The sequence below is a fragment of the Bacillus rossius genome, chromosome 14 (assembly GCF_032445375.1).
Source record: "Bacillus rossius redtenbacheri isolate Brsri chromosome 14, Brsri_v3, whole genome shotgun sequence".
In the NCBI taxonomy this organism is placed as follows: domain Eukaryota; kingdom Metazoa; phylum Arthropoda; class Insecta; order Phasmatodea; family Bacillidae; genus Bacillus; species Bacillus rossius.
Genome location: NC_086341.1, coordinates 45,229,794 through 45,255,936, shown reverse-complemented (window position 1 = coordinate 45,255,936; position 26,143 = coordinate 45,229,794). Strand labels below are relative to the sequence as shown.

At 39.1% G+C, this 26,143-nt stretch overlaps 1 protein-coding gene across 2 annotated transcripts in view; it reads left to right on the top strand.

Annotated features, from left to right (window-relative positions):
• LOC134538845 (fibronectin type-III domain-containing protein 3A) overlaps nucleotides 1-26,143 on the top strand; it is a 416,513-nt gene that overhangs the window by 30,782 nt on the left and 359,588 nt on the right. For both annotated transcript variants that reach the window (XM_063380387.1, XM_063380388.1), the window contains exon 3: nucleotides 20,538-20,933. In XM_063380387.1, the coding sequence (XP_063236457.1) occupies nucleotides 20,549-20,933 (385 nt within the window). In that variant the 5' untranslated portion in view covers nucleotides 20,538-20,548. The remainder of the gene's footprint in view (nucleotides 1-20,537; nucleotides 20,934-26,143) is intronic.

Sequence of the window (26,143 nt, the reverse complement as noted above, 5' to 3'; positions counted from 1 at the left end):
CTTATATGCATATTGAAGATAATCTAATACGTGTTGACGTCAACACTTAACACGGCTACATGATACACAATGTCGTACGCAGTAAGTTTATTATTATTATTATAACCTGTTTTTCATTATGACAGGTTTTCCCTGCGTCCCCAAATGCAGATTTAACTTAAATCTCGCCTTGTACGGCAATTGATATTTTAGAGCTAGTTATCAATTTTAACTTCGGAATTAAATTTTGCATACTCTCCAGTGGACATACCAGCTTATATTATGGTTGCTGCTTAGTCAAACGCAACACAAGTGTAGAACTTCATTTGATCGTGTTTTTTCACGAGATAAATTAGTTTGTCTAGAACATTCTTTTTTTTTGTTATAATTTTGTTATGATACACTCATGAGTAGTATGCAAATGTATATCCGGCGTCAGGAGTCGGAGTAAGGTGGAGGAGACGTCGACCACCGTCTTAGATTCGGACGTAACGGCAGCAATTTTTTGTGTTAAAATGACTCAAAATTACTCTAAAATGACTCAAAATCACCAAAAATTCATAGAAAATTCTTTTTTTCCAGGGGAAAATTCCCGTTTTTAGGGAAAAATTTCCCATTTTATTTTTGAAAAATGCCATCAGCTTTAAAATTCATAAAAGTGGATTAATACACCTAAACGCAAGCCTCTCTTAATCCACTGATATATGGACCTTCACCTCGAGCGTCATCGTTGCGCCCGCCATCTTGAAAATCTGTAAATATATCCAATTTGAACGGAAAAATTTTAAAATTTATAAAAAAATATCTAATTAATAAAATTGTAATTAATAGAACCTTCGCCATCTTGGATTCTGCAGCATTAAAATTTTCGTTACAGTAGCTATCTTGTATGTGTATGGCGTTATCGTTGCACTTTTCGCTAAGACTGCAATCTTGAATTCTAGAATGTTGTAATTTTCTTTATTTGCAGCCATCTTGAAAATCCGTTATTATTAACCGATTTTAACAGGAAAATTTTTAAAATTCACAAAAAAAATTATTAATAAAATTTTATTTAAAAACGCACTTACTGAATGGAGCCCTCGGTTCGAATCCGACGAGGTCACTTGATTAAAAATCGTTACGTATCCTTCCTCCATGGAAGCCTCAGTCAGACTGACCTTTTACCACCAATGTCAAGGCAGATATTACACCAGACGTCATGGCAGCTATCTTGTGTCTGCCATGTTGTTGTCTGGTGGAGGGCACTGCAGTCATATTAGTTTAATCTTGCCCGATAGAGCACAGTAGTGTTTCTTAATCGTGGCGTCCGCCATATTGTCAGCCGTCTTGGCCGCCATCTTGAAATTTAGTAATTTTTAAGCTTAAAATTCGGAAGAAATCCCAAAATTCATAAAAAAATTCAGCAATTTATTTACTGGCTAAATCGTTGGTCTTGGTTCGATTCTTGATCATTACGAAAGAGTTAATTTAATTAAAATAACCAAAAAATGCCAGATCCAGAAAAAAATTGCAAATAATTTTTTTTGTACAGAAATTCTGCTTGCATAAGTAGTTCTGCATTGCCTTGAACTGAGTAATTCTCAGCTCCAAATGGTTTACTAAAGACAGAAACCAGCCAGATACTTTTTCCTACATAGTATTTTTTTTTCTTCCCGACAGAGTTTCTTGATACCTTGTTTCAGAGACTGTTTCGCACCGCCAGAAGTGTGAATTGTAGCAGCCGAAGTCAAGAAAGTGCACTTCTTCTCTTTTAGTCCTCGAACGGATACGGCGAAGTTGAAATACGGCGTTATTACTAACGACGATTCAGTTATACAGGCTTTTCTTATCTTGCATCTATGAATTTTTTTCCCACGACAAACTGTGCTTAACTGCAGTGGCAAGCGTCCAGGAGGTTTTATGAAATTAAAAAAAAATTGGTAGTCTGTAAAGTCGGTTTACGGACGATAGTTTAACGTGACAAAGTCATAACAAAACATTGATGAAATGATTGCATACTGTTATGAATAAAATTGAATCATTTTTATTGAATTTTCAGTATTTTGTATGGATAAAAAGAAGGAGTGAAATGAAATCTACAATTTAATTGATAAATTTACTTTTCTTTGCACTCATTAATTAAAAAATGTTTATTACTTTAACGAAGAGATTATTTTAAGTATAACTTTGATACATGTTTGCTATTTAACTTCTTCCAATCTGTGTTATTCAGTTAAGGATAGGACGATGATAGGAAAAGTAGGAAACGAATGGGAGTGTTTCAAGTTTAATGTGCCTCGAAAAAGTCAAATCAATGGTTGTTCCAATCGAGTGGAAGAGAGATAGATGCGGCGCAAGCGTACAATGACACAGCGTAACGGGACAATGTGCGTTACGGACACTTTTTCGTGCGTGCAGCCGGCGTTCATCGATTTTTTAGACGTTGTCACGTCAAAAATTCCCCGTTGCGGGAATCGTTTCAGAGAAACGCACTGGCTAATGCTATCTCGCGACGAGTGTTGTCGCGGGTCGCAGGTAATTTATGCGGCGCTGCGTGTCTCGGTTTATCTGTGTAAGAGCGACGCCGCGCGCGCGCTTTCACTCCCGAGCCGACAATCAGCACCGTCCCAGTTCCTGGCGCTCGCGGGGTGAATTACAGCCCCGCGCCTCTCTCTCTCTCTCTCTCTCTCTCTCTCTCTCTCTCTCTCTCTCTCTCTCTCTCTCTCTCTCACGTGCAGCTGCACGCTGCAGGCTGCACGCTGCAACTGGGTCGGCGAAGCAGTTTCACTTACCGCCGATATCAGTTCCCGCACTCTCACCCGATGTTCGCTGTTCGCTCGTGCAACTTCGCGGTCGGAATTTAAAAAAAAAGAGAGAGAGAGAGAGTGTGTCTTCCAGTACTCGCCCGTTATGAGTAACATCCAAACCTCGGTAACGATAAAATTCACTGTGTTCTCATCTTTGCGAATACACTCATAAGTAGGGGCATGCATATTTCGCGAAAAGATTCCGCGACTAGCTGAAAATTAAAACACTGTAGCTTCGTCTGTGTCTCGTGATTGGGTGAATTTCTCCCAGGTACATATCGATTGTAACCAACACCAATCACAGTGAGTCAGTGCGGAAGTAAACGCGTCCTGAGTGGCTCGGTAAAATAATGCAACGAATTCTCTCGCAGACGGCCGCCAATCACAAGGAAGAAACCACAGGTGTGGGTATACCTTGTTGCAGTCTTATAAGTGTTCAGATCTTTTCGCGAAAAATGCCTGCCCTTACTCATAAGCTAGAGACCGGAAAAATTCATAGGCCTATAGTTATACCTCAGTGCTGCCTCTGCTATTGGCTCGCAACTCACCTGGATGACTCAACAGAAAGCTGTATCAAATCACAGACCGCTACATCCGGGACACCTTCACAAGACAGCAGCCAATGAGAGGGTGATATTCGACCGAGTGTACGTAGAACTATGAAGTTCATCCTAGAGGTCACTGAACCCGCGAATTTTTCCTGTTCCTACTCATAACACGAAGCTCGGACACAGAATTCAACGTAGAGTTTGCCAAGTATACGCAAATTTGTGATTTCAACTGCATTTATGGACGCGAATCACACGTAGTTTCCGCACCCGCCGCTAGAATTCGTTGCCGGAGCAGCTACGTGGACCAACGAATCACTTGATTAGCAGACCGAAAATTTTAAACTATATAATGAAACGGCTCTCCGATAAAAGGGAATAAACTTGAAAGAAAGAAAAAAATACTAAACCCCGACGTTGGACCAGATTTTCGAAAAAGTAATTTTATTACAATACTGCCAATAATGTTAAAATCCATTAAACTGATGGCAGCACCGGGGTTTCACAATTTATTACTCCCACAAATGCCGTTACGATGTTACACATCAAAAGCAATTTTGCGCGAAATTTAATAAATTGTTATAATTTTATAGTGCTTCTATGTGCAAGAGTGAGCTCAATTTTTTTTTTTGGGGGGGGGGGGGGGGATAGATATTACAACTTTTCCCGTTGTTTGCTTTCAAATTCTATCCTTTGTTGGTGGGAATACATTTTTATTTTTTTATATATTAGGAGAAGGGACATAATCCTTCCCTCCACAACACCCTCTCGCTTTTGTATCCATCCCTTGAAGAACACCCATGAATGTGCCTCTCATTTTAGTAACGATCACTTGGATGTATGAAAGCTACTCCCCCGGAACTTAGTACCAAGCGAATTTTCAAGAGAAATGTATTTAAGGGTGTCATTAATTTATTTTTTCGTTCACACACGGTTAATCTTGCCGACTTTTTGATTTGCTGAACTTCACAAATAAATACATATATACGTCTCGTACTTTTTGCATGATTAGTTGGTAAATTTTAATTTTTAACGTTTTTGTGCAGTATGGATAAGGTGAAAGATAGTGGAATATTGAAATAGGAACTTATTATGTTTTAAAGTCAAAGCTGCTATGTGATGTTTTTTTCACCTTCAGAAAAGAGTTACATAATTTAACCATTCCTTTTAAAATCATCTGAATGTTTATGCTTTTAAAAGGCTAAATAAAACTCAATAAATTTTTTTGAAAGAATTTTAAACCCCACCTAGCAGAAGCCTTTACACTCAAAAATGTTCAGTTATTTATTATTTTCGTTCTCCTTATCCATACTGCACGAAAATGTTTAAAATCAACTTTGCCAGATGATAATTCAGAACTTGTGCACTGTATGTATTTTTATTTTTATTTTGTTGAAGTTCGGCTACTCAAAAATTGTACAAGTTTACCCTTCTTAAATGTAACAGAACGGGACATACACACTTAAGTAAAAGACCTAACCTAAAGTGACTTTTATTTTAAACAACAGCAAAAAAAAAAAATCATTCGAATGTGCTATAACGCTAATTATTCGGGCGTCTTGACTCGGTGTCTGTGAATCCGCACTCAGGATGTTAAAAACAGTGTTGCCAGCTTGTCAAATTCATGTTCCACTAGATGTATATTACAATCACTACGTTTCAAACTAAACAAAAAAAATTGGTTTTCTGTAAAGTCTATTTACGGACGATAGTTTATCGTGACAACGTCATAACAAAACATTGATGAAATGATTGCATACTTTTATGAATAAAATTGAATCATTTTTATTGAATTATCACTATTTTGTACGGATACAAAGAAGGAGTGAAATTAAATCTACAAATTAATTGATAAATTTACTTTTATTTGCACTCATTAATTCAAATATGTTTATTACTTTAACGAAGAGATTATTTTAACTATAACTTTTATACATGTTCTTATTAGCTTCTTCCAATCTGTGTTATTCTGTTAAGGATAGGACGATGATAGGAAAAGTAGGAAACGAATGGGAGTGTTTCAAGTTTAATGTGCCTCGAAAAAGTCAAATCGACGGTTGTTCCAATCGAGTGGAAGAGAGATAGATGCGGCGCAAGCGTACAATGAGCGTAACGGGACAATGTGCGTAACGGGACACTTTTTCGTGTGTGCAGCCGGCGGTCGATTTATTGGACGTTGTCACGTCAAAAAAAAAAATCTGCAGATGATCGCCTTGAAATTCCCATTTGGAATTGTTACCCGGTAAAGACCGTTATGGCGGGTTTATAAACTACGCAGAAACTTAATTAACAATTTTTTTTCTAAATACTCGTTCATATACTACTCAATACCCACAAAAACGCAACCCAAGCATCTCTCATTTTATAACTTAACGGAAATTTCGGTTTGCGTTTTAGCATTACATATTTGAAGTGAGTGTTCCAATTTTTTTTCAAACGCAGAAGTTATGTGTATTTAAGAACTACGTGTGTATTTTATTAAATACATGACGTTTTTCGCTTGTTAAACTTTCCCACAGTGAAAAAAAAAAGTAATATAAATTTGATATGTTTTCGTGATAAACAAGATTTAACAGGAAAAAAAACGGGGACAATTTCCCCCCCCCCCCTTTTTTTTACAATTTCAAGTTGTAGAACTGGTGACGTGTTGCGACTTGCGTGCTTTTTGTAAACCACCGCGGGTTTCTTGCTTCGGTTGCATCGTCGTTTTCCTGGTGGTTTGGAACCCGGTATTAAGTGCCGTTACCTATCATTATTGTCTTCTTTCGGGCTGGATGAGCGTTGGCGCGAAGCGACTCGGCACGCGAGGCCACCGTTCATCGGGGACCAGCCGAGGAGTGTGTTCGGCGTCGCTGCTACCGCGAGGAGCGGAGGTTCGAAGCAGGTGACGCGCGAGATCATCCATGCTGAGGGGCCCGCCTCGTCAGGGGCGTATCTGTGGGGGACGCACCACAACGCCGAAATGCCACAACGCCGAAATGTCAAATTGACCACAAAGCCGACAGCTAGAAAACTGCTGTGTACCACAACGCCGAAATACCACAACGCCGAAAAATGTCATTGCAGGACTGCCACAAAGGTTAGGTTAGGTTAGGTTAGGTTGGACTAGGTTAGGTTAGACTAGGTTAGGCTAGACAAGGTTAGGCTAGGCTAGGTTAAGTTAGGTTATATTACGCTAGGTCAGGTTAGGTTAGGTAAGATTAGTTTTGATTGTGGTATTTCGGCGTAAAGGTACATTTAAGAAACACACACAAATTCATTCAGTTGTTATTTCGGCGTTGTGGTACACAACAGTTTTCTAGCTGTCGGCGTTGTGGTCAATTTTGACATTCGGCGTTATGGTATATCGGCGTTGTGGTAATTCGGAAGTGCTTTCAAGAATCTGTACCGGTTGTTTTACGCCTAAAAATTACTCTGAAAACACGCCTTTTAGCCATTTTAACTCTTCTAAAAGCACAGTTTAAAAACTTAATCCGAAATCAAAAATATTTTTCATCCCTCAGCGAACTATTTAATGCTTTTCGTATAACATACACCACTCGGATATCTTGATTAGTTGTCACATCTCGTGTTTTTTTTTCCTGGAGCTCTGCGTACCGTGTGTGTGTCCGGGTAGGCGGAGCCCTTAAGGCGCGTTTACGATTGGAAATTAAGAATTAAGAACTAGTCGTGAACTTAATGTAATACTACGTATACGAGCGGAACGGTTTAATATTTTTCGTGTAGAAATATTGACGGGTCGTGTGCGAATCATATTTTGACTTAAGACTTAACAGAAATGGTTGTATTTTATGTTTTTTCTTGATAATTAAAGCAAACGAAATATTTCGCTGGGAAAACAGATTTTAATGTAGTACGAAAGTTGTAGGAAATAAGGAATTACTAGCATCATGTTAAGAAATTCTGAGATGCTTAAAAGAACATTGCACGAAACATTAAGAAAAAATCTGGTTGCAATATTTATTTTAAGATTTCGGAAATTGATTATTCTAGTGTGTTTCTGGATTATATTTGATATACGAGTAGGTATATAAGTATGCATTTACAATCATGACTATATTTTCTAATTTTAAAGCTATATTATGGTGGCTTGGAATAGATAATAACAATACATGAACTAGTATTCATATATGAAAGTTAAATATCTGAGATTCTGTTTTATGTACGGGTTCTAGGTTACAAGCTTAAATGTTGCATTTTTTTTTTTTCGTAGCCATGTGTCTGGTATTTCAAATTGGTTCATAACAGATTCCACCATGGATAAAAATGTTACGTTGAACAAATTAGCAGTCGGCAAAGATTCCAAACCGGAATGCACCTCAAAGTGCTGACGATACCTACGAATACAAAAATTCAACTTAAATAACATGGCTGCTTTCTCGCCCGTTGAGGTTAACGACTACTAATTCAAACAAAAACTGGATATTACTTAAGAACGTGCTCGGCGTACAGGTTAAGTTCATAATTCTTAAGTAGGGACCGGAAAAATTCGCGGGTTCAATGACATCTAGGATGAACTCCATAGTTCTACGTACACTCGGTCAAATGTCACCCACTCATTGGCTGCTGTCTTGTGAGACATCCCATCGTAGCAGCCTGTGATTCGATAAAGCTTTGGTCAAATGTTTCTCATTGGCCCAGAGTCATCCAGGTGAGTTGTGAGCTAATAGCAGAGGCGGCACTGAGGTATAACTTACTATTTGTATTTTAACCTATCGCGAAATGAATTCGCGAATTTTTCCGGTTTCTATTCTTAAGGTTTTTGATTGTAACCCCACCTTTAAGGCGATTGGTGCATGGAAAATATTACGACAAAACTAATTTAACTGTACATATTTGTTTTTGATGCTTCTTTTTAAGACATAATATACCTAGGATATTTTTAATAAACTTTTTTTTACTGAGTTATGTCATTTTAAATGCATTTATTTTTATTCCAAGCCAGAATTATTTAGAAAACACATAATTATGTTAAACTTAAGTATAGTTCAAGAAACGAGTGTACGAATAGGTTTCTGCACATATAAAAGTAAGAAGAAAAAATTTTCATCGTCAAAATTACAGTTTAATATTGACAATTTCCATTGATCACTGCTGGACTACTTCAGGAGCGATTTAAAGAATAAATTTAAATGAAAATGAAAACATAATTGGCAGAACACTATTGAGTTATGTATATATTTTCATATCCTTTTGTTTTTGATACGATCCGACTCAAAACATGCCCTCTGGAGTGACAGTTCTAGTGCTGCGTGTAAAACTCTCGCCGCCGGGAAGAATGTCCCCGCGACGTGGCGCTGAGGGCGGCGCTTGTCGGAACCAGGTAGTCCGGCGGAGCTCCGGCCGGCGGGCTGCAGCCTGCGGGTGGGGAGGGGGAAGAATGGGGAGTAGAGGGATGACGAGAGAGGAGACCGAAGAAACGGTCTGTCAAGGTCGCGCTCATGCAGCTAATATACAGTAATACATCTGGAGAGGACAAGGGAAGACAAGCAGAGGATGCGAAGTGAAGCCGGGTATCGGCTTCCTACGCTGAAAGAAAATGAAAAAGACCCAAACACGCCTCGCGCGGCCGAAGAATCTTCCAAACTAAACTCGCAACAGCTCCGAAACTATCAGAACAATCAAACTGAAAATTTTACTGGAGTATCTATAAACATTTTTCCCCAAAATCGCTTTAATATTTTTTTCGAAACATGAATGCTTTCATTTTTAAAAATTAAATACTTATTTACTGCCAAAATTTTTTGTGATTACGCAGAGTAAATTACAACATCGAGGAAAAATTTTTGTTTGCAATTGTAAGTGGGGGACACTAGCGTATGAAATAAGGAAGAAGCCTCAAATTTTATTTATATACCCCTTTTGGCGCATTCAACCCCATACTTTTATTTTTACAGAGAGTTGAAGTGGGAATAATGTTTCAGTGGGTAACACTACCGACATATGTCTTCGGAACGCACTTCTTTTTGTTATTATATATCTCAAAATTTATAATTTCATACACAATGTTTATAAAAACGAATTCTTACTTACCTCATTTAATCTATTACAAACCTCTTGTAATATACGTGTATTAGTAGAAGAACAAACTTAACATGCAAACCTTAGGTAAACACTGGTAGAGAATTGTTTGGAATAACTGTAATGCTATGCATATACTGACAATGTAAGAAACTTCCAATTTTATTAATTGTTTGCATAAAAATTAATAATTTTAAAAAAATCATAGAATAGGCCTTTATAGACTGAAAACCTTTCACGTAGTTTCAAGTCGCGTACATAAAAGTTTTTTAATATATATAATTACCAAATATTGTTGAATATATTTAACATTTTTATACATGTTACAACACACATATAATAACAAACCTATATAGTATATAAAAAGACAAACGCCAAATTTTAGCATTTTGTATTTCTTTTCTCTGTGTGAATAAAATAACAGTTCTTAACGTAGTTGCTAATACTGTACTATATTTCTAAAAAAAAATTACGAAAACTCCTGACATCGTCACCATAACAATGATAAATTTGCAAAATAATTAAGGCACATTTTTTAATGCTACGAAGCACACTCTTAAGAGAAATGTTTTAAACTTATGTTGGGATGTAACTAATATCTTAAAAGCATTCTGAAACCGTTACTTTGAGGGAAACCTTAATATACCGAACACCATACCATCCTTTAATCGAGTACGATTTTCGCTTCTTAAGACCCATTTGTCTTCAAAATGCACTGTACTGTGTAAGTAATAAATCAGTCTTAAAATCAGTTAATTATTTTATCTTCCTATTTCGTATTCTAATTGAAATAAATATCAGATAAGCATGTGTTACTTGTATCACGACATCAAGGTATTATTTATCAGTAATTAATATTTCATTTTATTTTTTTGTTAACTAATGTGCATAGGGCAGTGCACTAGACATCACTACCTGTGTGTAGTGTTGCGTTACACTTTTTAACGCATTAGAGTTTACATAAAATGATAAATTCAAAATTTCGTTTAAAAGTATAAATATCAGCGATCAATTTAATTAATGTCCAGTATAACTCAGTCAGTAAAACATTCGGAAATATGTATAGGACCTGTTAACCTAAATATTTGTTAACAGTTAAACTGAACTAAGATGTGTTAGAGTGGTTTTTTCTCTGTCCGTATATTAGAGGTATGGAACATCAATAAATATAGTTTAAAAAACTAAAGAAACATGCTTTTAAAGATTATCAAACTAAAAAGTTAAAAATAATTTTAAAATTTAATTTATGACAATAGTATATAAGCAATACTAGTATAAATGAGAAAAAAAACTTGAGGCGCTTTGTGCCATATTTTTTGTATATTAAGCGCCCCATGCTTTTTTCTCATTTATACTAGTATTGCTTATATACTATTGTCATAAATTAAATTTTAAAATTATTTTTAACTTTTTAGTTTGATAATCTTTAAAAGCATGTTTCTTTAGTTTTTAAACTATATTTATTTTTAACTTTTTAGTTTGATATTCTTTAAAAGCATGTTTTTTTAGTTTTTTAAACTATATTTATGTATAATTATCATAGGGAAATGAGTTACTGACACTACCTATTACCATCTGAGATAACTATTTGGAGTTGCAACGTCACAAAGAAATGGTAAAGTCTCTCCGAATCATTTACAGTTAGATGTATGGATATAATCTTAGAATTTACCAGAAAAAAAAAACATTTTTTTTTCCGGCGTGGCCGGGAGTAGAACCCACGATCGCTGATTACGAAAGCTGACGTCTTAGAAGTTGCCTTAGACCGCTCGGCTAACGAACGTGATGAAATTGGTGGGACATTTTACACTGATGAGCCACTCACTCTTAGTCGAAAGAGTTACAGACAGACAGACAAACAAACATACAGGTGAAGCTAATATAAAGCATGTAATAAAATACGCATCTGTCACCCATTTACTTTAAATACAGAATTATAAACTACATATTGTGAAAACATTCTGCAGCAGTTTTTGCTGAACGGAAATACACGGATGAGAAGACAGACGAAATGTGTTTGGTAAGTGATTTTTCGTCAAATGAAATGGAACAGGACAGTGCTTATCAGAATGAAATTACAGAACTACTTTTGTGCAAGGAAATGTATTTTACAAAGACATTTCAAGAGAAATCACCTTTAAATGAAATAGATCTTGCTGACATGGAAGAAATAGTCTTAGATTTAGAGGCCAGGTCCCTTTCAAGTGACGAAATTTCTCTTGAAGGGCTGAAATATGTTTCTGGCTATATAGCTCATCGTTTCAGAAATAAATATCCTGACCTTGGCCCTACGGATTTCAATTCGGAGGACGATAGCTGGATACATGTACAATCAAAGGGTAACTTAAAATGTCCCACTAATGAATTTTTGGAATTAATAAAGATCGCTGAAATGTGTTTTGATAATGTTCATGGCAACAATTTGTGCAAAAAAGAGCGGATTTTTGAATCACTGACTAAAATTATTTGCGGAACTACTGAAAATAAATATCCAGAATAAGTTATATACTGTTTTGTCAGGACAAGAACGTATATGCGTATCAAGTATTTGAACATGAAATATTTTAACGAACAAGACCAAAAACGCAAAGAAAGAAATAAGATGAGGAAAACTACCCTCTAAGATTTTTCAGTGTGATAGTGTCCACTTTCCTTCACCATAATATGTATGTTCATAATTTATTTACGATGTTTTTTAATTACTATATTAGATAAAACCATTTATTGTGAATATCGCAGCAATTATGTAGGGCTTAAGGTATTTATTGTATTCCAAATATTGAGTATGCCATTTTTATTGCCTTTATTAAAAATAATATATATGTTAACAATGTAACAAAATTGCGATATTTTTGTATTGCTATTGCAATTTCGTTTCTTGTAAACATTATTGTAGACTTTTTCATATTGAAATTAAATTTGCTATAGGGTTGTTTGTATTTTAATTTTACAGTTATAAGATTTTTTATATGTTGCTTACTGTTTACAAACATTTGAAAATATTTCCTTAACCATATTTCAATTTCCATGGCAATAGTCTTGTTAGCTTTTCGGGTAACTCTTCTACATGGATGATAAGATGGTGCGACATCTAAAACATATCACACCACCTTTACATAACTATAAAACTAAGAGGTGTTTTCTTTACATAATATTAAAGCACAATGTTTCCTTGTTGCGTAGGTGATTTAGAATTTCCATTTATCTAGAAAAATGGGCTTTCAGAATGTTTTTTAACACACAGTGTTTCGGAAGGTTTTTGAAGAAAAAAATTGACTACCCGTTTTATTTTTTTGCAGCTGAATTCGGGCACGTGCATGAAATATAATTAATCCGTAGGAAGCGCAATGGTTTAAAGTATTGATGTTGAAGATTTGAAAAGATTTATTGAAATAGTGTGAGAGAACGAGCGAGTTGAGTGAGAAGATGTGCGCTCTCAGCCACATGACGTGCGCAGTTGCGAACAAATAAATAATCCATTCCGCCTCCCCATGGCGAAGGATGAGTGAAAGAGAAAACCTGCTAACCCCTTCCCCTCCTCAAGGCACGATAGAACCGTATCGGCTGTGTGTTAGAGGGAGAGGGAGATAAAACCTTCGAGGTTCTGTTAATTCCTCCTAGATGGCAGGCCGCAGAGCGACCACCAGCAACACCCTTCCCGTATGAAGGCCATCTCGCCACTGACGAGCTGGAACTAAGCTCCTGACCTCCCTACATAGTAACAGTCACCCACATAGGCATCTAGACTCTTTAATGATCATATGATACAATATTCATTGCTTTCGGGCCTGTGACCGTTTTTTACCGTGCACCAATCGCCTTAATCCTTACGGGCCCCACCTACCCGGGCACACACACGACGTATCCGAGTGGTGTGTGTTCAACGAAAAGCATTTAAGAATACACCGAAGACAGATGAGTAGAGACCGGAAAAATTCGCGGATTCATTTCGCGATATGCCAGAATGCAAATAAGTGTATTTTTATGCAACTTCTGCCATTGGTTCGCTGTTAACCGGGAGGACTGTGGGCCAATTATAGACCCTCAGTCAAAGCAGTATCGAATCACGAGTCTCCCAATTGCGATGCCTCACAAGTCAGCAGCCAATGAACAGGCGACGTTTGCCCGAGTGTGCACAGGATCGTGGAGTCTAGCCTGGATGTCATTGAACCCGCGAATTTTTTGTCACTACAGATGAGTAGTTCTGTTTCCGGGTTACGTTTTTTTTTAACTGTGTGTAATCAGAGTAGTTTTTTTCGGCAGATCATTGAAAACAATCGAGGGACTTGTACTACGCTTTCATCCTGATTCCTCCGCCACATAATGCTGTGGTCGCCACTTTGCACGACGAGAAGACTGCGCGTCAGTCCAGAGGAGACACCGCGCTAGAAGCACCAGCGAGCATCGCGCTTATCATCCCGCCTCACTGGCACACATACGGGCGGACACACGGTGCGCAGAGCTCCAGGAAAAAAAAAAAAAAAAAAAAAAAAAACACGAGATGTGATAACTAATCAAGATATCCGAGTGGTGTATGTTCAACGAAAATCATTAAAGAGTTCGCTGAGGGCCGAAAAATATTTTTGATTTCGGATCAAGTTTTTAAAATGTGCTTAAAGAAGAGTTAAAATGGCTAAAAGGCGTGTCTTCAGAGTAATTTTTAGGCGTGAAACAACCGGTACAGTTACTTGAAATCACTTCCATTACACCTTTATCTTCATTTCTCGGCCATGTAATGTTACGGTCACTGCTCAGATCTCACAGTTATCATGTGACGACGAGAAGACTGCGCGCCAGTCCAGAGGAGACACCGCGCTAGAAGCACCAGCGAGCGTCGCGCTAACCATCACAACGCACCAACACCAGTAAAGCCCGACTGGACGAGTCCTTAATTCCCTCGTAGCCTTGGCCCCCCAGGAGTTTCATGTGCTTGTAAAAGTCACGGTACCACCCATTAGGTCCTGTCCGACAGACGACACTAATCTCTCCCGCGGTTCACAGTCACGTGGGGGGTGACTAATGGAGTAGAGAGCGAGCGAGTCTTCGAGGCCATAAAACACCTGACGCGCCCGTTTAGTAATTACTACACTGTTCAAAATTTAACCTTTGAATATAATATATATACTGTATAGAAGTCGCCAGCCCAGGTAAAAATTTATAATACGGTTTTGAGGTAGTTGGTTAATTCACCGCCGCAATCGCCACCATCTCTAGGGCATCGACTTGTGGTGGTCCCTAGCGGACAGGTGTGGAACTCTTAAAAACACCCCTTCCCCCTCCTGTTGAACGACCTTGAGCTGCAGTGAATGATAGATGGGGGGGGGGGGGGGGGTGCGGGGAATGACAGCGGGCGACAGTGCTGCGCTCTAACGTGTAAATAACAACTAAGACGATACAGGGCGTTACGGCAGCGCACTGCAGCGGTGAAGTTCCCAAGCTGCTCATCATACGCTTCTGAAAAACGTAGAGTAAATCCTATCCACGCGCGACTTCTATACAGTATATATATATTCAAAGATTTAACGGAGTACGCTGGTTACAAATTATCCAGGGATATTCGTTATGTTGCGGTTATTTTCGTAGGTTTACGGGTGTTTTCACTTTCTCGAACATTATAAAACAATAACAATCTTGTTATATTAACAAAACATTCAAAAACCTTTTGAGTCTATATAGCAAAAACCTTTTTTTTTTCCTCTTCTGCTCGTGTGTGTTTACCTTGTTTACAAAGGAACACGTAACTCTGATGAACGAGCACAGTGTAGTTTCTACCAATACTCAGTTGTCTGATATTACGAACAACTCTTAGTTTATTTTAGGTCAAATCTTCTTTGAAAAGCTCGTAAATTTACTGTATGTCTTTCAGTGAACTACGAGTGTGCCTAAAAATAAAACAGCGGGAAACGGTTTTTTTGACTTCACAACGTCTAATAAATCGATGAACGCCGGCTGCAAGCACGAAAAAGGATGACTCATTGTCTCGTTACGCTCATTGTACGCTTGCGCCGCATCTATCTCTCTTCCACTCGATTGGAACAACCATAGATTAGACTTTTTCGAGGCACATTAAACTTGAAACACTCCCATTCGTTTCCTACTTTTCCTATCATCGTCCTATCCGTAATAGAATAACACAGATTGGAAGAAGTTAAATAGCAAACATGTATGAAAGTTATAGTTAAAATAATCTCTTCGTTAAAGTAATAAACATATTTGAATTAATGAGTGCAAATAAAAGTAAATTTATCAATGAAATTGTAGATTTCATTTCACTCCTTCTTTGTATCCATACAAAATAGTGATAATTCATTAAAAATGATTCAATTTTATTCATAAAAGTATGCAATCATTTCATAAATGTTTTGTTATGACGTTGTTACGTTACAACTATCGTCCGTAAACCGAATTTACAGACAACCAATTTTTTTATATATAAAATCAAAAGGTCGGTGGCAGGGTCCTGGGAATTGTATTGTCCATGACCACGCCTAGCTACGCCTATTATAACATTGCAGATATGTAAACTTCCATAGCTTCAAGCTAAAATTTGTGATGAAAGGCATGAAATACATTATGTCCATAAAATAATAACCCAGTTATAAATTTTTACTAGCATCAACTTTAAGTGTTGTAGAGTGTTGGTACTATTTTTTTTTTTTTTAAGTTTGCAGCGCCACCTAGCAAAATGGCGACTCCTGAGCGTATAGCGTTTTGTGTTCTGCAATTTTCTAAGAGTGCATCTGTAATTTCAATCCTCCCCATTGGGATCTACGAGAGTGGTTGAACGTCGAAGTCCTAGACCGTTGGGTTGGTCGTAATGGTCGAGACGACAGAGCTCTTGTGCTCTGTCCATGTTCACCTGACTTAACGCCATGCGATTTATTTTCCTTCGATGCTTTATAAAACATCGTATCTACGTTCGGCCGTTATCTAATGATTTACCAGATTTGCAACACTGCATTGAAGAAGCTTTTGCTTCCATTACTCCGACCTTGTTAACCAAAGTGTGGGAAGACTTGGGCTTTAGGTTGGGGGTGCGCCGTATAACTAAAGGTGCACATATTGAACATGTGTAAGAAAAACTAGGTTAGTTGACCTTCAATTTGATGTATGATTTGTTTTAAGAAGTCTAAATTAAACTGTTATTATATACCATTGAATCTGGGACATTATTTTATGGACGATCTGTATAAGTAGAGACCGGAAAAATTCGCGGGTTCAATAACCTCAGGGATAGACTCCAATATCCTCTACACACTTGGGCAAATGCCAACTGTTCATTGGCTGCTGACTTGTGAGTCGTCTCGACTGGGTGGCCTGTGATTCGACGCTTCTATGAGTGAGGGTCGCTAATTGGCCCTTAGTCCTCCAGATTAACAGTGAACCAATGACAAGCAGCACTAAGGTATAAATATTTGAATTTTAGCACAACATGAAATGAACCCGCGACTTTTTCAGGTCTCTATGTTTAAGTTAAAGTTGGATTATGAAATGAAACTAAAAGTACGGAGGAGGTTTCACGAAATTATATATAAGAGTTAATGGTTGCGAAACGTCCGCAAGAATGTGTTGAAACCAATTTCTAGCCTCGCGCAGGGTACCGTTTATTAAAACCGAGGTTTTATTGTTCCTTACTGGGATTCGGTTTGGACACGTTCCGGAATACAGTCCGCGAGTTACGTTACGGTCGTGTCCCAACAAGGCAGTGCTTATTCGCCACCTCAACCCAAACGTCTTGGAATACCGCCCTTACAGATGTCGAATTACTCCGTCAATACTGGGACGAGGACCCACGTACATGCGACACATACTGCTCCAAATGATAAAAAAATTGGTTGTCTGTAAAGTCTGTTTACGGACGATAGTTTAACGTGACAACGTCATAACAAAACATTGATGAAATGATTGCATAATTTTATGAATAAAATTGAATAATTTTTATTGAATTATCACTATTTTGTATGGATACAAAGAAGGAGTGAAATTAAATCTACAATTTAATTGATAAATTTACTTTTATTTGCACTCATTAATTCAAATATGTTTATTACTTTAACGAAGAGATTATTTTAACTATAACTTTTATACATGTTTGCTATTTAACTTCTTCCAATCTGTGTTATTCTGTTAAGGATAGGACGATGATAGGAAAAGTAGGAAACGAATGGGAGTGTTTGAAGTTTAATGTGCCTCGAAAAAGTCAAATCGATTGTTGTTCCAATCGAGTGGAAGAGAGATAGATGCGGCGCAAGCGTACAATGAGCGTAACGGGACACAGCGTAACGGGACACAGCGCAACGGGACACTTTTTCGTGCGTGCAGTCGGCGTTCATCGATTTATTAGACGTTGTCACGTCAAAAAAAGTTTGAGACCTGTGAGTGGCGGTAGCTGCTTGTGAATCATCCTGTATACGTCGTCAATAATAATTGTCCTGCAGTTCAGCGTAACACGTGATGTCCGTCTCTTTTTGCGCGCTTGTATTCTGTATTTTCTCGCGTGTTCGACCGGACATGCTGACTGGCATGAAGCGGTTACCGTCGCCTGTCGTGCGCTACCCGAGCCAACTGAATATACGTCACTTTTAAATAAACCACATTCAAGTTAAAAAAAAAATTTGGTTTTCTGTAAAGTTGGTTTACGGACGATAGTTTAACGTGACAACGTCATAACAAAACATTTATGAAATGACTGCATACTTTTATGAATAAAATTGAATCTTTTTTATTTTAATAATATAAGAATAAATACTTGAAATTATACTAGTAATCAGATTGCCGAAATTGTTGTTGTAATAAGCTATGAAAACCACATTAACTTTTCACTTCACTTTATAAACAGTCGACGAAACAGTTCACGTGTAGATGACTTGTAATTAATTTTAAAAACTGGCCTTTAGCTATAAAGTTTAAATGTTATTATGAACAAGTTTTCATTTAAAAAGCTGTAATCAAATATCTATCATCAATTGTATGAATCACCATAATTTTTTAGTCAATTGTAACATAAAAAGAATAAATACTTGAAATAATACTAGTAATCAGATTCATTTTCTTACGTAAATTTGAAATAGAAATTACCTATTTCATATTAGACATTTATAAATAAAGTTTTAAATTTTCACTTCTGTCGGTGCGGCGCAAGCGTACAATGAGCGTAACGGGACACCGCGTAACGGAACAATGTGCGTAACGGGACACGTTTTCGTGCGTGCAGTCTGCGTTCATCGATTTATTAGACGTCACGTCAAAAAAGCAAATTCCAAATAAATTAACGTATTATTAGTTTGCTAGTGCCGGAGGTAGATAAATGCTGTATTAAACACTTTAACCGGTTAATGTACTATACCAGTGGTTCCCAACCTTTTTTTTTCCTTATCGAAATATCTCCACGGTCTATCGGCTTATGGTAAAAAAAAAAACCTTATTTGCATCGTATCCCTTCCTTGTGTATATATAATTTACCATCAATTATTGCAAAAAAAAAAGTATGCTTTTTTGAAGATACAGATTGATTTATTCGATGGTTTCTGATAGTTTTAGGATCGAGTCGCGACCCACCGGTTGGGAACCGCTGTATACTATACCATTGACAGGCATTGGAAGCTACGGAAGGGAATATGACCTAGGGCCTGTTTAATAAACGTAAAAATAAGTCTTCTGAGTAAGAAATGTAGGAAATAAGCTCTTGTGATCACAAGTTGTCACTGACAAGTGTAACACATTTCTTGTGGAAAAGATGTAGGTATTTGTCAGTTACAAGTGCAAGTTACTTGTAGGTTCATCACCTGTCAGTACAAACTATATGCATTTAGTTTTCGGTGAGATGTTCTCAAAAAAAAATTGTTGGAAATAAATTTGTAGCAAACATGCCATTGTAGGTTAAGTGGTACCAAACAAAGACTGGACTTACACTCGTAATGGTTTTTTTGTGGCAAAATATGAAAAAAAAAAATGATTAGTTATATTTGAATATATATTCTTAATATTTCGATTAATCGTCAACAAGAGTATATATTTTTTCTTTCTTAGTTAATATGTAATTTGTAGAGACCTGCAAAATTTTCGGATTCATTTCGTGATACGCTACAATTCAAATAATTATACTTTAGTGCTGCTTCTGCAATTGGTTCACTGTTAATCTGGAGTAATGAGGGTCAATTAAAGACCCTCGCTCAAAGAAGTGTCGAATCACAGACACTCGGTTGAGACGACTCACAAGTCAGCAGCCAATGAACAGGTGGCATTTGCCCGAGTGTGTAGAGTGTAGTAGAGTCTATCCTGGAGGTCATTGAATCCGCGAATTTTGCAGGTCTCTAGTAATATGATAAATACTAAACTTCTTTAATATAAAGTATGTGCTAGGTGTGTTCTAGTCGATGTTTTATCATTGCCACGAATTTTAAATCCAAATACAATTGTTAATTCATTAGTAAAGACCTGTAAAATTCGCGATTTCAAATCCCTAAAGGATAGACTCCATGATCCTCTACGCACTCGTGCAAATTACATCTGCTGATTGGTTACCGACTCGTAACACCTGTTGACTGGAATGATCGTGATTCGCTAATTCTTCTGTTAAAGATTTTTCATTGGCCCAGAGTCCTTCAGATAAACTGTGGCCCAATTACTGAAGCAAAATAATGTCAAAAGTATTTGGACTCTATCCTATCACGAAATGAATCCTCGAATTTTACAGGTCTCTATACATTAGTATGGTTTCGAGAACACCGGTGTGTTTCAACTAGTCAAGGGTGTATCTGCGTTGGCGAGGTGGAATGAACAGTTTCTAGCAAGGCTGTGGACTGGCGAGTCTTCTCGATACGCACAGGTCAACTATGAATTTTGAGAGTTGGCCATAAAAATATATACATGACGGAGAAACAACGATAAAAGGTGTAATTGCAAGACCCTTTGGGTCTTTACCGGGAATTTAATGTCTAAATAAAATTTTTCTTAAAACACGCGTTTTTAGCTCTTATATTGGCTTTCCTAAAAAAAGAAAAATACAGTTTAGAAAACGAAAAATACGGAAACCTCTCGGTGTGGAAGTAAAGAAGTTCAGGATTGGCCAACCAAATAAGACTTCAAATAGAGGCGCGGTGGTCGCAGTCGTCAGGGTTGGAGTTTCTGTGGGGTCGCGAGATGAGAGACGTGGCGGATGTTGCCGCGCCTCAGGCGGGGTGTCGACGGGCGGTTGCAGGACCTGGCCGGATGGTGAAGGTCCACGACGACGAGGCGATGCGCGCTGAGGCCTCCTCGGCCGCCGAGCCGCCGCCGGCCGCCGCCGCCAGCAGGAACGGCAAGCCGCCGCCGCCCCCGCACCATCACCACCTGCACCACCACCACTTGCACCACCACCTGCGGCCGCCCCTGCTGCCCGGCGGCGTGGTGCACCGCCACTGGGCGCTGCCCGCCGCCGCCGACGCCGCCTCCGGCCCGCCCCCGGCGCCCGCCTTTCACTTCGGGCCCGGCTTCGAGCCGCCGCCGCCGGCCTTCCCGCCCGACCAGCAGGACGCGCCGCACGTGGTGCACTTCCACGTGGACCCGGGCGTCACCGTCAGCTTCCAGAGGGGCGACCAGCTGCAGCTCGTCAAAGGTAGGGAGTCGCCCTCTTAGTCCACCTCTTGGTCGACCTCTTAGTCCACCTCTTGGTCGACCTCTTAGTCCACCTCTTGGTCGACCTCTTAGTCCACCTCTTAGTCCACCTCTTCGTCGACCTCTTAGTCCACCTCTTGGTCGACCTCTTAGTCGACCTCTTAGTCCACCTCTTGGTCGACCTCTTAGTCCACCTCTTGGTCGACCTCTTGGTCCACCTCTTAGTCCACCTCTTGGTCGACCTCTTAGTCCACCTCTTGGTCGACCTCTTAGTCCACCTCTTGGTCGACCTCTTAGTCCACCTCTTAGTCCACCTCTTCGTCGACCTCTTTCCCCCGCGTCCCCGGCGACCCCCCGCGCCGAGGGAAGCCTTCATCTCACATACGAGAGAGCCACACCCGAAGTTCCCCCAAGTTCATTTATGAGGATATTTGACGCCAAGATGGCCACCGTGACGTCACAATCCAAGATGGCGGACTGACAATCTCCATGCCTATGTTTCCGGACCGACATTTTCATACTAATCTGAATATGTTTGGTAAATTCTAAAAGTCATAGTAAAAAATAATCCCAAGTTTCGAGGTACCTAAGAAACCTGGCATTGCACTGTTGATGATGCATAGTCTCCCTTTCGAGCAACGACTGTCCCGATAGCGCATGGTAGGACGCGCGGTTGATAAGCTCACGGGGTGATTTTGAAGTGGTCAAACCTCGTGACTGGAATTTTTTTTAAATTTATTTATAGAGAACTGGATTATAAATACTGTGCTTTAAGCTAATATACATGTGTACGTGTTATTTGTTTGCTTATTGCTATATTAAATTTTGCGGTCGATTAGGATAGGTTAGCTTCATTATAAATACTTTTAAACATTGTGGATGGTTGGTTATATCAGGTAAGTATAGCGGCATTAAAAAATACTGTAAAATCATTTTTATGGTTGCTTAGTAAATGATTTTTTTAATATGTGGCTATCCAGGGCTAGGAAACCGTTTAACATGATTTCACAGTATCTTTAAATGTAGCTATCCTAACCAGATCAACCGTCCACGATGTTTTAAAGTATTTATAATGTAGATAACCTAACCTAATCTAATTGACCATTAGTTATCATGAGTTGTCCCAAATTAAACATTCACGGACACACGGCAAACGAGAAATAATGGCGGCGAACAAATAAATACCGTTGCCTTGTTTATGGTCTTTCCTTTTATCAGCACCCCCATATTTATTTACAACGAACAAAAAACAACCGAAGATGCATGATCGGGCGTTTGGCTCTGTCGTCTGTGAAAAGAAGGCTTCAGACTTAACCTTAAAAAACAAAACCTTCCAAAAAACTTGTAACGAAGATGTAATGATACGCAACTACTGCTAAACATTGTGGAAATATTTGGTAATTATTGCACATCTCGGGAATTTTCATCATTAACACGTGGCTTTGTAAAAACCACAATATTTATTTATATCCCCGCTAAAATAATTGTTTGACGGGGTAAAATTCACCCTGTTTTGTTGCAGCCACCGAACAGTTTTTTTTAAGAGTGATACCTACATGATTATGCTTAGTCGGCCGGGCTCAGGTTAGGTGTCATGTATGACTAGCAGCATTGCAGATTAAGGTGCGATAGAATTGTATCCCCTTTGGAAAGGGTACCTTTCATACTTTTGGTGGCGGTAGTGTAGCTGGGTAGAAACTGGGAAGGTACTCTTTCCGATTTCTCAAAATATTTCGGTTTTAATGCAAAAATGCACTGGAATGGTATCCCCTCGGAAAGGCTACCTTTTCAGTTGATTTTCTGCTGTGTCATTTTACAGAAAATCCTGAAAAGGTATTGATACGCCCCTCGTGCCCTAAAATTATATTATTTTAATTTAATAAAAAAGGCCTAGGAAACAGCTGGGCAAAATAATAAGAAAAATAAAGGTATTTACCAGAGGGGGCACGAGGCGGTGAACAAGACAATTTTATACTCCCTGCACACAAGCAACTAGGGAGCTAGTGGATCGTTTTAAATAGTATAAGGTATATAATAAATAAATAAACACTACATAAGTAGCTTGGTCTATAGGTTCCCTGTTTTATTTAAAAAAGTAAATTAAATCTTTTGATTCCCCTTTGTTTTGATTTAACAATAAAATATATTAGCAAGTAACAAAAAGGAGGGCCGGCCCGAAATTATTAAAACATGTTATACTTTACATTTAACAATAAAAAAATGACATTTTATAGCGGGTTGGGTTCCTTCACGCATTACTATTACAATTTCACATGTTTTTATATGATAAGTTCCTTAAGGCACTGTTTGCTGGTCTTCGTTTAAATAATTTGTTTCGTTGGCGGTAGGGAGAAATTATATGTTAAATATCACCCGGGGCTTCCAGTTGGACATCTGGCCGGGAGGAAGCTCTTCTTAGGGGGAAATGAAGCTGGAGGTCCTGGACAACATGATGGGTGCAATTTCGGCGCCCAAATGTTGGACACTGTCTGAAACACAAGCCAAATTCCAAACGAATTAGACCTGCTTTCAGACAGTCAAAAGCAGTCGGCGCGAAAAGGCCAACAAACGGGAATTCGGGGAGGAAAAAGACCGAAGTAACTCATCAAACAGGGTGTAGCTCCAGGGCTCAGGAGATGTCTCGCGCCGACATCCAAATGGCGCGGACCGAGAATAGCGCGGATGACGCGACAGAAATCATTGATAAGTGAAGTAAAAAAAAATTAATAGAACTTTAAACTAAGACATGACTTGTACTAATTGTTCCTACTGTCTGGCTACTACAGAAATTTAGCTGGGATCACATACCTTAAGACAGCTGACTACATATCTTATTCACACGATTTCGCCGTTGCCGCGAAAAGCCTCTTAACACAGAGGATGCCGAGATGACGCGGTAAGTAGCCGAAGTCAGAGTACTGAGTGCTGCGGTGGCGGACAAAGCTCCTAATTAAAATGGGTGGTCGGACCTAGGGAAAAGAGGGGGAAGGTTCGGTTCTAGGCCGAAGACATCGGGAGGTGACCGAGTGGTCGTAAGCACGACTTCAGTTGTTTGCGCCGAAGAGCGGCTGCCGCTCTCTCTACCGGCGGGCACAGAAAGCAACAAACAATCGACTTCTATGGGTAGCGATTTGAAAGCATAGGGGCATATGGCGCCACCAGGTGTCACGAGCGTGGGCTCTGCACGCTGGCGACCAGGGCCGAAGTTACTTTTTCTGTCACTAGGTGTCGTGGAGGGCTCTGTAGGGCAAGGGAGAATGTCCTTGGAGTAGGCCACTGCATTGGCGGGGTTCACGCCAGGGCAATGATCATGGGCTAAATTCTTAGAATCAAGGGGGGTGTAGGTGGAGTAAGGGGGGGGGGGGCAGAAAACGCAACCAGGCTGGGAACGAGCCTCCTAGCCGTGACTTTCGAGTGAACCGTAAGACCTATTCGTGACGGGAAAGGCTACGGTAAGCTCGTCTCTGAGAAATGGTAACGACTCGTCCAGAGCTGCTGTATGCAGTTTTGGTCATGCAGGGAAATAATATTACAAACCCCGGACGTGACTGCAGGCGAGAGAAATGTCATACGGGCTGCTAATGTCCAAATTAGACTAGCAAAATATCAGATTGATCCTTGAGAAAAGGTGCCTCGGTCCACTGGCACAAAGTTTAACTACGTAGAGTACACCAGCCTCACAAACTGTAAATCATCCTTTTGTAACTAAATTATAAAGAAAAATAAAATTTCAAAAAATAATTTCAAATTATAATAACAATTAAAAAAAGTTTCGAAATTCCTAATTTCTGGCACAGTATCCTTTCCGAGGGGATACCTTTCCTGTGCATATTTGCATTAAAACCGAAACATTTTAAGAAATCGGAAAGGGTACCTTCCCAGTTTCTACCCAGCTACAACTACCGCCACCAGAAGTATGAAAGGTTCCCTTTCCAAGGTTATAAAATTCGCCCCCCCCCCCCCCCCCCCCCCCCCCCGATTAACACAGCGAGTATAATGACGTAACTGGAAAAATTGATTCTCTTCGCTGATCCATCGGTGGTCCAGAAGAGCAACATGAACACGTTACCACCTGTCGCGCCGTGAGAAGATCCACGCTTGACAGAAGTCGGCAAGTTTCATCACGCTGCTCAGAAGAAAATGGCGTCGTGAGAAAAATATGCGAAAGGTAGGATTGCTTTCTTTTAATGTCTTTGCATGCGTGTGTTGTTTGTTTAGGGTGGGGGGAAAACGTGCGTGAGTGCATGTTGTGTGCTTGAATGTTACCGGAAATAGATACCATTGTCCTTACAGGCCTTTGTCAAATCGTCGATCCTTTATCATTAGTAGAGAGCGGAAAAATTCGCGAGTTCATTTCGCGATAGGCTAAAATACAAATCGTTATACGTTAGTGCTGCCTCTGCTATTGGCTCACAACTCACCTGGATGACTCTGGACCAATGAGAAACACCCAACCAAAGCTTTATAGAATCACAGGCTGCTTCGCTGGAACGTCTCACAAGACAGCAGCCAATGAGTGGGTGGTATTTGACCGAGTGTACGTAGAACTATGGAGTTCATCCTACAGGTCATTGAACCCGCCAATTTTTCCGGTCCCTAATCATTAGAGACAGGAAAAACTCGCGGGTTCAATGGCCTGTAGGATGAACTTTATAGTTCTACGTACACTCGGTCAAATGTCACCTTCTCCAGGGCTGCTCTCTTTTGAAGGTGTCCCAATGTAGCGGCCTGTGATTCGATACAGCTTCGGTTTAGTGTTTTCTCACTGGCCCAGAGTCATCCAGGTGAGTTGTGAGCCAATAGCAGAGGCAGCACTGAGTTATAACTACATCTATATGAATTTTTGTCTGTCGTGAAATGAATCTGCGAATTTTTCCTGTCTCTATTTATCATGCAGGGGGAATTGCGATCCATGCAGTTTTTTTTAAGGTTTCTGGACTGATCTAACACTGTGATAGCGTCTTAAAACTGCTGTTGTCATCGAACTCATTAAATTCTTTTATAAAAATGACATGCAAAACTACGAACTTTACGACGTTTAGTGTTACGCTTTTGATATAGTATATTAAGATGGATACTGTACTGTTTGCCCTGTCACAATTGTACGTATACAAGATTAGGAATTAAAGCCTTATTTGAAAAAGACGTGATGAAATCCGTCAATTAAAAGGTATTGTTCTCAAATTATAGCACGTGATGTTAGCCAATCAG